At 29.5% G+C, this 14,433-nt stretch overlaps 1 protein-coding gene across 1 annotated transcript; it reads left to right on the top strand.

Moving 5' to 3' along the window:
- Window positions 1-1,226: 1,226 nt before the first annotated feature.
- On the top strand, window positions 1,227-3,285 carry LOC108335045 (cytochrome P450 71D11). Its single transcript, XM_017570965.2, has 3 exons — window positions 1,227-2,218; window positions 2,364-2,978; window positions 3,075-3,285. Exons 1-3 carry the CDS (start codon window positions 1,307-1,309, stop codon window positions 3,078-3,080), a joined length of 1,533 nt encoding a protein of 510 aa, XP_017426454.1. The 5' UTR covers window positions 1,227-1,306; the 3' UTR covers window positions 3,081-3,285.
- The last annotated feature ends 11,148 nt before the right edge of the window (window positions 3,286-14,433 follow it).

The raw sequence follows: 14,433 nt of genomic DNA, 5'->3' as shown, positions 1-14,433 counted from the left end.
GCTGTGATGATAGGCCCAAAGGGATATGCCAAAACCGATCAGGTTAAGTTGATAATGTATTTTCTTAGCCTTACGAACTATACAATACTTTTTAGTTATCAACATCATTATTTATAAACTGCTAGAAAACCAGAGTCTAACACTATTCTGAGTACTTTGGACTGATAAGGTTAACTTCGGGTGGCAGCTGTTGAGTGTTTATCAGTTACTACATCACCCGGATGCATGAACGCCTGTAGATACATAGATTCATACAGTCCGGACGGTCTGTCTTATGAGAGTTTTAGAATGATTTATATGTATTGAGATATTCTTATAAATGTTGATATGTTGAATTGTATGAATGACTTATGAATTAAATTCAATAATTGTGATTGATCCAAAATTACTTCACAATCGATAATAATAATCATAAATATTGACATAGAACAATCACAGAATGAAACGTAACGTAGATGGTATTAAAATGCAAAAAAATATTGTCAAAAATATATTATTCGTAAGTAAAATGTTCGGTGATACATTTCTATTTCGTACGGAACTTAAATTCACTTACAGTAAAAAGCAATACAAACACTTCCTTTCCTACAAACATTCCAATTACAATCACGAGACGAAGAAGTATATATCAAACAACAACCAAATAATTATATGTTAAGAATTCTAAGTGGTGAGTTGGAAGGGACAGATAAAAATATGTAAGATAAATAATATATAAGTAAAGCAATATATAAATTTATTGACTTAATTAGGTTTAAAATAATGTCTTATAATTTATTCTAGTTCGTTCGCATGAATAGATTATATAATAGGTGAAGAATCTAAAATTTAAAGATCTACAGAATATTAATCTTAAAAGTGTTTCCGTAGAAAAAAAATAGTCCTAAAACATGAGAATGAGCACTCAGAATTATGATATATTAACAACTTCTTTTTAATAATTTTTTTATATTTGTTATTATTTGATTGATTTTTATATTTGAAATAGAACGATCATAAACTATTATATAAATTATTATAAAAAAATTGTTAAAGAAACATTTTTGTTACTTGATGGATTGATGCGTTCAGAAAAAAACGACAAAAAAGCAGTTGGACTTTGCACGGAAACTATAAATGAAACACGTATTAATATATTGTCAATGCTTTCAATCAACACTGTAAAAAGACAAATTTTAAAAGTTCTGGTCATTGTGAAGATGTATTTACAATGAAATTAGCATAAAACACACACAAAAAGAGACAAAGACAACCAAATCCTCATCTTTATCAAGTCTTAGTTCCTTCACCACTCATTTCCTTCACCATGGATTCTCAACTGCTTAATATATCAGCCCTTATCCTCTCCTTTTTCCTCTTCATGATTTTGGCACTCAAAATAGGGACCAATCTCAAGAAAACTCAGTCATCTCAAAAAATACCACCGGGACCATGGAAGCTACCTGTTATAGGAAACATACACAATCTTCTTTCATCTGCACCACACAGAAAATTAAGAGACTTAGCCAAAATATATGGTCCCTTGATGCATCTCCAACTTGGGGAGGTCTTCACAATCATTGTTTCCTCACCAGAATATGCCAAGGAGATCATGAAAACCCATGATCTCATCTTTGCATCAAGGCCTACAATTCTAGCCTCTGATATTTTGTCTTATGAATCCACAAATATAATTTTTGCACCCTATGGAAACTATTGGAGACAGCTTCGAAAAATCTGCACAGTGGAGCTTTTCACCCAAAAACGTGTCAGCTCATTCCAGCCAATAAGAGAAGAAGTACTGACCCATCTTGTCAAAATGATCGATTCACATAAAGGGTCTCCCTTGAACCTCACTGAAGCAGTGCTTTCATCTGTATATAACATCATGTCAAGAGCTGCGTTTGGCATGAAATGCAAAGACCAAGAGGAATTCATATCAGCGGTGAAAGAAGCTGTGGAAAGTGGATCGGGTTTTAACATAGGAGATCTGTTTCCTTCAGCTAAATGGCTTCAAATTGCTACTGGTTTGAGGCCTAAACTCGAGAGACTGCATGGACAAGTTGATAGGATATTAGGAGACATCATCAGTGAACACAAAGAGGAAAAGTCCAAAGGCAAAGGAGGCCAAGGTGAAGCAGAGGAAGATTTGATAGATGTTCTTCTAAAATTTCAGGATGGTAATGAAAGTAACAAGGATATTTGCTTAACTATTGACAATATCAAGGCTATAATCCTGGTGAGGATAATCTTAATCCCTTGATACACTTTAACAACTTCATGGTTTGTTTGACAGGTTTACCTAGTTTATCTGAGTCTAAGTTACTCAAAAGTACACTTCTAACATTGAAAAAGGTAAAATCCATGATAATTATACTTTGCAGGATGTGTTTGCTGCTGGAGGAGAGACATCTGCAACTACCATTAATTGGGCAATGGCAGAAATGATGAAGGATCCAAGAGTAATGAAGAAAGCACAAGATGAGGTGAGAGAGGTATTCAATATGAAAGAAAGAGTAGATAAAGTTTGCATGGATGAACTCAAATATTTGAAGTTAGTTGTGAAAGAAACCCTAAGGTTACATCCACCAGCTCCTCTTTTACTTCCAAGAGAAAGTAGAGAAGAATGTGAGATTAAAGGGTATCATATTCCAGTCAAAAGCAAGGTAATTGTGAATGCTTGGGCGATTGGAAGAGATCCTAACTATTGGAGTGAAGCAGAAAGGTTTTATCCAGAGAGATTCATTGATAGCTCTGTTGACTACAAAGGGAACAATTTTGAGTACATTCCTTTTGGTGCTGGAAGAAGAATATGCCCAGGCAGCACATTTGGTTTGATAAGTGTTGAGCTGACACTTGCATTTTTGTTGTATCACTTTGATTGGAAGCTTCCCATGGGAATCAAAAATGAGGATTTGGACATGACTGAGCAATTCGGAGTTACTGTTAGAAGAAAAGATGACCTATACTTGATACCTGTTACTTCTCCATCTTTTCTGGTAAGATAAACCATACCAGAAATTACTATAACCTTTTTTAATTTTTCTGGATTACCCAATTGAAAGAAGCTTGTTTTTCTTTGGTGACTTTTTTAGAACTGAAGATTATATGGTGCATCCAAAGTCAGCGACACTTCTGGTATGAACTTGCTTTATAGCTACGGAATTGAATGCTTCTTTTGTTTCTTAGTACTCTTTTATCCTTTTCATATCCCATTACTATCTTATTTTCTGCCTCTGGTACTACCTTTGTGGAATTTTGTTTCAAACTCTTTTTTTAATACTAAAATTACGTATTGAATTTGAATTCTTGTAACATAATTCCAAAAGATTTTTTATTATTTAAAATAAAAAATAAGATATAGTTATGACAATTTTTATAAAGGGTCTATTCAATATTAAATACAAAAGTACATAATAGATAAACATCAATATTATAAACCGTTTCGTAATCAATTCAATTGTTGTTGATATTGTGACATATTAATATTTATTTGATACATATTATAGGATAAAATAGTTATTAAAATAATAACCTTTTATATTTGTAAAAGAAACAAAATAATAAAAAAAAAGTATTATATAAATTTAAAAAATTTATGGCTGTTAAAGTATTATTACTCTGATATAAGAAAGATAAAAAGAAGAAATTGCATCATTCATTCCTGGTTTCTACTTGTGTTTCTCAAATTGCCTTACATGGATGCCATTGCAAACTGAAGATGGGAAAAAATTGAGAATTTTCAAAACATTCTCTGTACGCTTAACTTCAAATTTAATTATCCTTTCAAAAGTCTTTTGTTTGGAATTATAATCCAATACAAATCAATTCATTGTTTGATTCACTTTCAATATTGGTAAAGACGAATTAACTATTATCTTTTCATCTTTAGGTCAATTTCTTGAAATCACAATTGTTTTGAATTAGGATAGAGAATTCTTTACTCAAAGCATTTAAGGTTGTCCTGGAAATTATATGGACTTTCTGATGGTCTTCCGTTATTCAAGTTGTGTTATTCAAGTTGTGTTATTCAAGTTGTATTATTCGTTCTCTCTAGTTCTTCTTTCAGTCGTGTAAGAAGATACTTGTAAAAGACACTTATACTAAGTCAGTAACTTTGCGTGATAATATTTAATAAAAAGTGAGTAATTATAATAAATTATTTGACCTTTGTTAAATTGTAACTATTTCCATGGCTATCTTAACCAAATTAGAGTTGTTAATTTTTGTTTGTCCAGTTCATTTGGTATGACAGGTATCATAACCTAAAACAATCAATTTTTTTATTAGCTAAATGATAGATTGGAAAAAAGCAGTATGGGGAATGGTTAGGGGACTTAATTTCTTGACATGTAAGACAAGACTTCACATGGGCTACAACCTCCCTTTTAATTCCAGGCCAATGAAAATTCTCATGAATGTGCTGAAATGTATTATGGACACCATGCATGTGACCTCCAAGGGGCTGTTATGGTATTCCTTAAGCAACATTGCCTTAAAAGAAAGATAATGACCAATATACAACTTTCCTTTATATAACAACAGACCATCCACAATAGAGAACCCCACATGTGAGTTTGGATCAGTAGACACCTCACTGTATAATTGTTTCAATTGGACATCTAATTCATAAGTAGCTTTAAATTTGGTAATAAATTCAAAGTGGATTGGAAGTCCCACATCGACTAGAGATAAGACCAATTGATAGTTTATAAGTGGATGCAAACCTCATCCTTCAGGCTGGTTTTGTGAAGTTGGGTTAAGTTTAAAGTTCACTTCTAACATGTTATCTTAACCGACTAGAGATAATGATTTTAGATTATGTAATCCTAAAACTCTTTTTTTTCTTAAAAAAACTTTCAAAGCACACAGTTGAAAAACTAAAAAAGTCTTCCATATAACAATATAATGTAATACGGAAGTTAATTACTTTTTAATTGTCTAATCTCAAAGTAATTTTTCTTATTTCTTTTCAGCTTTTGGAAGTCATTTTTACATTTTGGATTATATAATTTAAAAGTCTTTTTTTAAGGAAAAATAAAATGTTTCCTATATTCAAAAATTTAACTAAAGATTACATAATTCAACAAAAATGAAACTTTTTTATATGGGGTGCAAGGGTCTTTCTGGTGTGCCCTTAACTACTATTTACACAGTGGGCTTTTGTTAGTTGATAAACTAAAGGAGCTTCTCTCTGCACCTCTGATATTTCTCTCTATATCCAAGTTCACAATTTTTTCCTTTAGTAAAAGTTTACATTAAAAAAATTTAGATAAGCAGTAATTATTCCTTATCAAAACACATTTGTTGTGTCTTCTATGTTTAATCAACAATGCACTCTTAAGTTTTCGAGCATTTTCTTCTTGTTTTAGTTTTTTTATTCAGGTATTAAATTTTAAAATTTAATTTAGAAACTATCCAAATTCAAATTTTGAAGAAATTTGGTTTAGGAACTCATCAAATTTTGAAATTTATTAGATTTTAAAATTCAATTAGGAAACTCATCAAATTTTGAAATTTATTGGATTTTAAAATCCAATTAGGAAACTCGTCTAATTTCAAAATTAATATTTATTTCTTCTCTATTTAGAAATTTAATATTTATTAAAATTGATATTTATTTCTTCCATATTTTGAAATTTGGTATTTATTTATTTCAAGTTTTGAAAGACAGTATTTACTTTTCCAAGATTTCAGAATCGGAATATTTATTTTTTCTAAATTTAAAAATTTGATATTTATTTCTACCAGATTTTAAAATATGATATTTATTTCTTCCTAATTTTAAAATATGATACGGATTTCAAAAGTCAATAATCATAAACAATATATTTACATATTTTAATTCATGAATAAATTATTATTCGTGATATTATAACTTATATAATACTATTAATCATATTATACCTTAGTATTATCAATTTTTACTATTTTTATTTATTAGAATGAAATTCATCCGTAAAGACAAATTGTAGTCTTTAAATAATTAATAAACAAAATTTTAAAAATATATTAACTGGATTTTAAAATTCAATTAACATATATCAAAATAACACTAAAATGAAATTTGGTTAATTATAAATTATATTAAAAGGAAATTCAGAATATGAAATCAGGTTAACTAAATTTAAAATATATAATAAATTTTATTTAAATTTCTCTTCTTAAAATTTTAAAATTATGTTAATATATATTGTTTAAAATAGTATTACAATGTACATATAATAAATCGTTAGAGGATCTAAGTGTTTGTACATTATAAGTGTACGTTGTTTATTTGAATAATTTAGAGCGTTTAGAATATTTTTAATATAACCTTTTGGCATTTACATTTAATATTTTAGACAATTCACGTTGTTACGTTTAGATATTTTATTAAACTTCAAAACTATATTTACTCTTAACACGTAATACGTAATGTTTAGACAATCTTGTCTTTACCAACATAATTTAGATGATGTTATCTTAACCGTTAAGGAGATATTATTATATATTTGAATACATGTATATATTTTAAAAATTGGATGACTTAAACCTACATTAATTAATGATCAATTTATATACTAATTTTTTTAGTCAAAATCTTCTTAATTAATGTTAGTATTAATTTAGAGTTTAATTATTCACTAATTATAATTTTTAATTATCATAACTTATTTAGAAATTAAAAAATTTTAGTTTATAAAATAATATCTAAATTAGTATTGTTTATTTAAATATATTCTTTTTAGTGAGTAAACTAACCAATTAAACTTCTTGTAACAAATAATTTATCTTTTTTTACCATTAGTTTATATTTTCTTTGCTTTTCTTCTTGTCTTTGTAAAGCTTTTACATTTTTTTCTGGGTCAAATGCACATACAAGATATAAGAGCTATGGATATCTCAGGTAAAGAAATTATATATTAAAGTTTACCATAATTTAAGGTTGTCAACTTACTCAATACACAATATTTTTCCTCTTCTATTTTCTAACTACACAAAAACAAAGTATTTTTTAGTTATGATCGGTTACTATTTTTTTCTAAAAATATTTAATGAGTATCATATTTTTTATTATTCAAATTAATTTTAAAAAAATATAATTAATAATAATTTTTGTCAAAAATATTTAATAAACAAATACTTAACTTTATAGTCAATGCTTAATAACACCTAACGTTGGTTACTATCATCTATTATTTTAAATATTTAATAATACATGATTTATTGTATATTTTTTAAAACATTTCAAATTATAAAATTATTGTATATAAATTTTATACTTAATATATTTTAAAAAAAATTACCTTCTTGTCATTATATCTTCCGTCACAATATGTTTTTATGCTTTGTTTTTCTTCTAGAGAATAGAATTTTTCTTCAAGTTGTTTTCTTTGGGCTGCGAAGATTCTAATTAGACAAATTTCTGAAAACATTTTTGTCAATATTATTATTATAGTAAATTTTGCAAATAGTTGAAAAGAAATGTTAGAATAAAAAGGAAACCGTAGAGTCAACGTTGCAAAGTGCAAAGTCTTGTTTGTTTATATATTAAAATATAATAAAACGAGAGTTTGAGACACTAGTGCAAAAAAGGCTTTTTACGTCCGATATTTTGGCCTTTTGACGTCCGGCGTACGCCGGACGTCTATGCGGTAGACGTCCCTCAGACGTCCGCTCTTCCTGAGGACGGACGTCTATGTGAACGTCCGCTCTGCCTGAGGATGGACGTTTATACGAACGTCCGCTCTTCCTGAGGACGGACGTCTATGTGAACGTCCGCTCTGCTGAAGATGGACGTTTATATAAACGTCCGCTGCATCAGGACGGACGTTTATAGAAACGTCCGTGGCCTGAGGACGGACGTTTATATAAACGTCCGCTGCATCAGGACGGACGTCCACATAAACGTTCGCTGATGTCTGAAGACGGACGTCATCCTCGCTGAGTTATTTTGGTGTAGCGCTGGGGGTGGGACGTCCGTATGTGCACAGACGGACGTCTATAGACGTCCGACTGTACACTAACAGACGTCTAGTGGGCGTTTTTTTTTTAAAAATTTGTTTGTTTTCTCAATAGAACCACACCTGAAAAACAGAAAAATGTCCCAGAACAATTCTCCAATAACATAAATATGCGTTTTATATAAACAAAATTCTACTTAATGTTCAATCTACTACCAAACTATTAACATAAAAATAAAACTAAAACCAAACAATGTTCAATCAAGAAGAAATATAACTATTCCTAACTCCATCTTTGTAAAAGATAAGCGGTCCACTCCTGCCTTATCTGGTTAATTGTGTCCTCTGCAATAGGCGATGTAGTCTTGAAGCGCTGCAAAATTCAACAAAGATTCATTATTGTTTCATATATAGTTGAAGATGATTTTAATTTGTAATGTATTGAAGGTATACATCATTACCTCATTCCAGTCATCTGTAATGACAGCTCGAATGATGGTCTTAATCCAACACATCACATAGAAGCCACATTCCCATGAATCTACCTGCTGGTTACACTAAAATAACAAACTAAATAGTTAAAAATTTTGATCATTCAATAACATAAATGAATTAGAAACTATAAATGACTTACAACCTTTGGATACAAAATTTGAACCAATTGACCACGAGATTTACCAATAACTCTGTACAGATTGAAAACACAAAGTATAATTAATATGACTATTTTATCATAAAAGTTGAAGGTTAACATCAAATTGAAGTCATTTTTTGGAGAAACACTTACCCTTGAAGCATGGTTCTCAAGTCATTTTTCATCTTCCTGTGCAACGAACAAAACCATATAATTATGAACTGCGAAAATATGTCCCGTTGACAGACTTAGCATTTTGTTCAACGTATTGCAAGAACTGCGAAACACCCTTGTCATATTCTTCACTCATGCGACGTTCGTTCATCCATCTTCGATCCATACTATGTTCGTAAAATCATCAGTTCAAGTGTTTTAACTCTCACAAGGTTAGGCCCTACCCATTCAAAAAAAATAATTTTCATAATTTGCTCAGCCACGTGCATTGAAGTCTACGTCATAAAATTGATACAATTTCGGCAGCATTTCGCATTGGTCTCCAAAATACACGAAATGAGAGTAGTCAACGATGACCACAATCAAATATGCATCCGGAGAACAACACAAGTACTGAACCGAAATTTCATCAATCTTATCCTTAAACTCCAGTTGTCATGGTATTGCAAATTATGAAAATTAATTTTCTCAAACTGTCCAATCGGACAATTCAAAATTTAACACAAACGATTAAAAGATTAATCGTTTGTCTTAAATTTCAAACGGGAACTAAGTGTCACTCAATGTATGGCAATAACTAATACACAATAACACATACATGCATACACAAAATTTAACAGTCAAAAACATCCATACACTAATACACATTTCGCATTAATCGTTTAACACAATAACATAACTAATACACATTATAGTAAAAAACGTCCATACACAAAATCCACATACATGCATACACAAAATTTTCAACCAACAAGCTAACCTGAAAAGTAGATTCCAAATGAGAAGGAGGGAAGTGGAGGAGTAAACGGCCTAACACGCAGTCCAAAAAGAGTCAAGGAAGTCGCCCAAGAACACGCAAGAATCTGCAAAAAAACGGACCCAAAACAATTTTTAATCGGTTCAAATCAAAGACATTTCATCACAGAGCAATGTAATCGGATTAAATGTAATTTTAAACGGTCCAAAAGTGAGAAAACCAACCTCGAATATCAATGGCGCAGCAGCAGAGTCGCGAACGGCGGGGAAGAAGACGAACAGTGAATGGTCTCGGTTCGCGCTTCCCATTTTAATGATCATAGACGTCCGTCCCACGTGGGCCGGACGTCTATAATATTATAGACGTCCGGCCCACCACTAATATGACGTTGTAATGAATTTAAAATTGAATTTCGCGGGGCTTTACACGTCCGTTCAGATGGCGCTGACGTCTATAATTTTATCAACGTCCGTCCCAAGACGGACGTCTATAATTCTGATGAAAACCTAAACGATTCAACTACCCATGTCAGTCCTCTGAACGTCCGTTCTGAGGGGCGCGGACGTCTATAATATTATAGACGTCCGCGCCCCTCAGAACGGACGTTCAGAGGACTGACAGAGTGGCTGGGGTAATAATTACTTAAAGTCCTCTAAACGTCCGTTCTGGGGGGCGCGGACGTCTATAATATTATAGCCGTCCGCGCCCCTCAACACGGACGTCTATAATGTGATACACGTCCAGGTCGACCCAGGACGGACGTTCAGAGATTGACAACGGCAGCCTTTAAAACGTCCATCCCTGTGACGGACGTCTATAATGTTATAAACGTCCAGCTCGACCCAGGACGGACGTTCAGTGATTGCCAACGGCAGCCTTTAAAACGTCCGTGCCTGTGACGGACGTCTATAATGTTATAAACGTCCAGCTCGACCCAGGACGGACGTTCAGAGATTGACAACGGCAGCCTTTAAAACGTCCGTCCCCTGCGACGGACGTCTATAATGTTATAAACGTCCAGCTCGACCCAGGACGAACGTTCAGAGATTGACAACGGCAGCCTTTAAAACGTCCGTCCCCTGTGACGGACGTCTATAATGTTATAAACGTCCGTCTCGACCTAGGACGGACGTCTATAGTTCCACTTATTTACTATTATGCCACCGGTCAATTATATACGTTGGGGATTCGTTGGACGGACGTCTATTCGGGGACGTGAAAAACCGTTTCTGCACTAGTGAGAAAGTGAAAACATTGGAAAGATATATATAATAAATTTTGTTGTTCTAGATGCTTTGACCATTGAAATGATTTGAAAATGAGAGATTGAACAAATATTTCTTTCTCTGGTTTAAGAAAGGAGAAGATGAAATTGTTGTCCTTTTTTCAGAACGCCAAAATGCATATCAATCTATAAAGTGGTCAAAAAAAGCACGTTTATGACTTTACCATGGACTAGAAACTCAAGCATGTAACTCTCATTATTCAAGCTTCTGTGAAATATAACATTAAAGAAAATTATAAAATATATAGATTAAATTGGTAAGTAGTAATGTAAGTAATTTATTACTACTTTTATGTCGTTTTCAATAATTTTTTTACTTAATTGAATTTTAATTTTATTTAAAAATCACTTCAATTTTTAAAAATCACTTATGCCAATATGTATTTTGTGAGCACGCCTAGTATACAAAGCCAATTACATTTTCAAGATCTCTTAAGTATATATTAACGATGATGGTGTGAGGGTGGAGGAGGAAGGAGATGGGAATGATACAGGGAGAGAAGGAAATGAAGGGATGAAAAATAAAATTTGAAAACAAAAACAAAATTAATAAAGTAAAAGAACAAAAAATAAAAATTTAAGATAATAATATTCATCCAACATAATTAACATCAATTTAACATAAGGACTATCATTGCGCAATTTTAAACAAGTAAAAAAATATTGAAAAACAATGAAATATTTATTTTAGGGACTAAATATCAATGGAACAAATTATAAAATAAGAAGAAGAAACATATTACAATAGTTATATTTTTATGTTTAAAATAAAGACTTATACTACAAAAAGAATGAAATTTATTGATGAATTTTGTCTGTCGATGTTCACAAAAATTTGTCAATGTAAAATTATTCACTGTAAAAAAATCATCAGTAAAATGTTCATTAATAAATTTTATTGACAAATAGAAAAATTCATTCAATAATAAAAAATTTGTTGAAAATGATATATCATTAGTTACTAATGACCTAAATTCATCAATTTGATAATTACTAACACATATTTTTCATTAGTAAAATTCATAAGTAAATATTGTACTTTTTTATCCTCTTTTTTTTATGATCTCTTTTTCTTCTTCTCCTCACTGTTATCACCTCTTATTCCTCGTTATCTTTTTTTTCTTTTCTTTTATTTTTACTCTCATCCATCTTCATTTCATTTATAACTAATATTTTACCAAATTTAATGAAAAATTACAACCATTTTATCGACAGATTTATAAATTACAAATTTTAAAAAATACAATTATCGTATTTCAAAATTCAATTACCAACATAATTGTCGATGAATTTTCAAAAACCTTAATTATCAATAAATTTATTAACAAATTTTAAAAAATCTATTACCAACAAATTTAATCACCACATGATTAAAGCCTAACGTAGAAACTTTAATACTCATTCTTATCCACAAAATTTAATAATGAAAATAGTTGTCGATAATAAAAAATTTAAACACTTATAAATTTTATTAACAAATCCATTCATTAATAAAATTTATCGATAAATTTTGTTTTATTAATAATTTCTTTTTCATCAATAACATTCATTAGCTTATGTTATTTTATCCAAATTTTTTATTTATTAGTAGAATTTTGTCAGTAATATATATTGTTGTTAGTTATAATATATATATATATATATATATATATATATATTGATTTATTATATTTTATTTTTACATAATTATCATTAATTTTTTAATAATAACCAATGTATAACATATTTAAATTATAAATATCTGAAATACTAGTAAGTACACACCATTTATTGTGAAATAAAATAATGTACATTTCTATTTTTTTATGAATTAACTGTATTTTTTTATAAAATATCATTTTATTTAAATAAGAAAAATCATTATAAATAGTAAAAAGAAGTATCAACATTTAATGGGAAAAGTCCAATATAAAATTGTGAGAGAAGGAATGCACCTAATCCATCATTTTAAGTCAACACCATGAAAATTACATTTATTTCTTCACTTTCCGTTGGTGTCACTATTGATCGGTCACTCACGTTGGATTTGAATTCTTTCAAACCAAATACTCATTTGAATTCATTATAAAATATAGCCTTAATTATATAAATTATTATTTTCATCATTTCTTAGTTTTATCTGATATTTTATTTATTTTTTCAGTGCTAAAACAGTTTTTATTTTATTTTATTCAAATAAAATTGTTGACATCCTTTTCATTCATTATGTCATTGAAAACATTAATATAGTTATGGACCGTCCTTTGCTTCTTTTTTTATAGTTTGATGTTTTTGTTAAACTAGAATAATAGAATAATACTATACTTCTAGCAAATGTACAAATTTGCTATTCTATATGTTTTCAAGAATAGCCACCACCTTTTAACTTTGCAGAAGAAATTTTGATGTAAAATATAAGTAAATACCAAATTTTACCCATTATTCCTTCTCAAGATAAGGAATCTGAATCTAACATAAATTGCATAATACAACCCTTTTCAGATCTAAATGCCTACGCTTTTTAATCATACTTTTTACTTTTCAAAACTATAAAGTAAATTTGGTTTCTCTCCCTACTTTTTCTTGTACATGGAAAATGACAAAAAGCACAACCCAGTGGGAAATAAAGGTAAGAAAAAAAAACCTCAAAATTTAAGAGTGGCTTTGCATGAATGGCCAAATGGTATGAAAAGTAAATAGATTCTAATGAGTTTTCCTAAATTAGGTTTTTAGTGTTTGTTTCTCTGCATTTTTAATATGAAAATAATATAAAAATTTTGTAAATAATCACTTTTGATTACATATTATCAAATAATGATGTTATTTTAGTTTAATAAAATATAAATTATTCAATTAAAAATAATTAAGAATGTTAATATAGATTAATCACGTATTTTTTTTTAAATATTCATTGATATTTTTATCTCTTCTACTCCCAGTGCAAGAATTTCTTTTAACTTTTTCCGAAATTTAAAGTTGGAAACTATAATTTTACTTTTCAAAATTTCTTCTTTAGAAGAGATAAGAATCTACCATTTCTTGAATTATATACTGTTTTATCATACAATTAATCTAATCATTCAATATATATATATATAACTTTAAGAAATTAATTTTATACCTAATTGAATTTCATAAATAAATTTATAGATGAAGTTTACGTTTACTTGTATATTATAAAATGATCATATATCTAAGTAAACTTCAATGATAACAAATCATTTGCTAATTGTTTCAAAATAATCATTTTATATGCTTGTAAGAAAAAATATTATGAACATTAAAAAGACAAGGTAGATTATAAGACAAACAAATTATGAGGTGAAAATGGAATTTACTTCTATTACTCTTAAAAAAGGAAGTTGCCTAATTCACTTTCACAATAATTTTCTAAGAGAGCACAATGCAATTATATCTTTAAATAATAAAAGGTTTTGTTGAAGAATGAAAAAGTTAAGGCAAAAAGTAGTGTTTTTTAAACAAAAGAAAGGTAGGGTGAAGATAAACATACCAGAAAGAGGTTATGTTTGTTTTGTTTATCTTCACCAAACTTGTTTAGAGTAATTTATTGAAAAAAAAGAAGAGAAAAAAAGAAAAAAAAATGAGAATAAGGAGAATATTCGAATAGCTATATGGTAAAAAGACCCGAATTCGGTGGGCTTGGTTGGTCAGTTCTTGT

This window comes from Vigna angularis, chromosome 10, assembly GCF_016808095.1.
Source record: "Vigna angularis cultivar LongXiaoDou No.4 chromosome 10, ASM1680809v1, whole genome shotgun sequence".
Lineage (NCBI taxonomy): Eukaryota > Viridiplantae > Streptophyta > Magnoliopsida > Fabales > Fabaceae > Vigna > Vigna angularis.
This window is presented reverse-complemented; position numbering and strand designations above follow the sequence as displayed.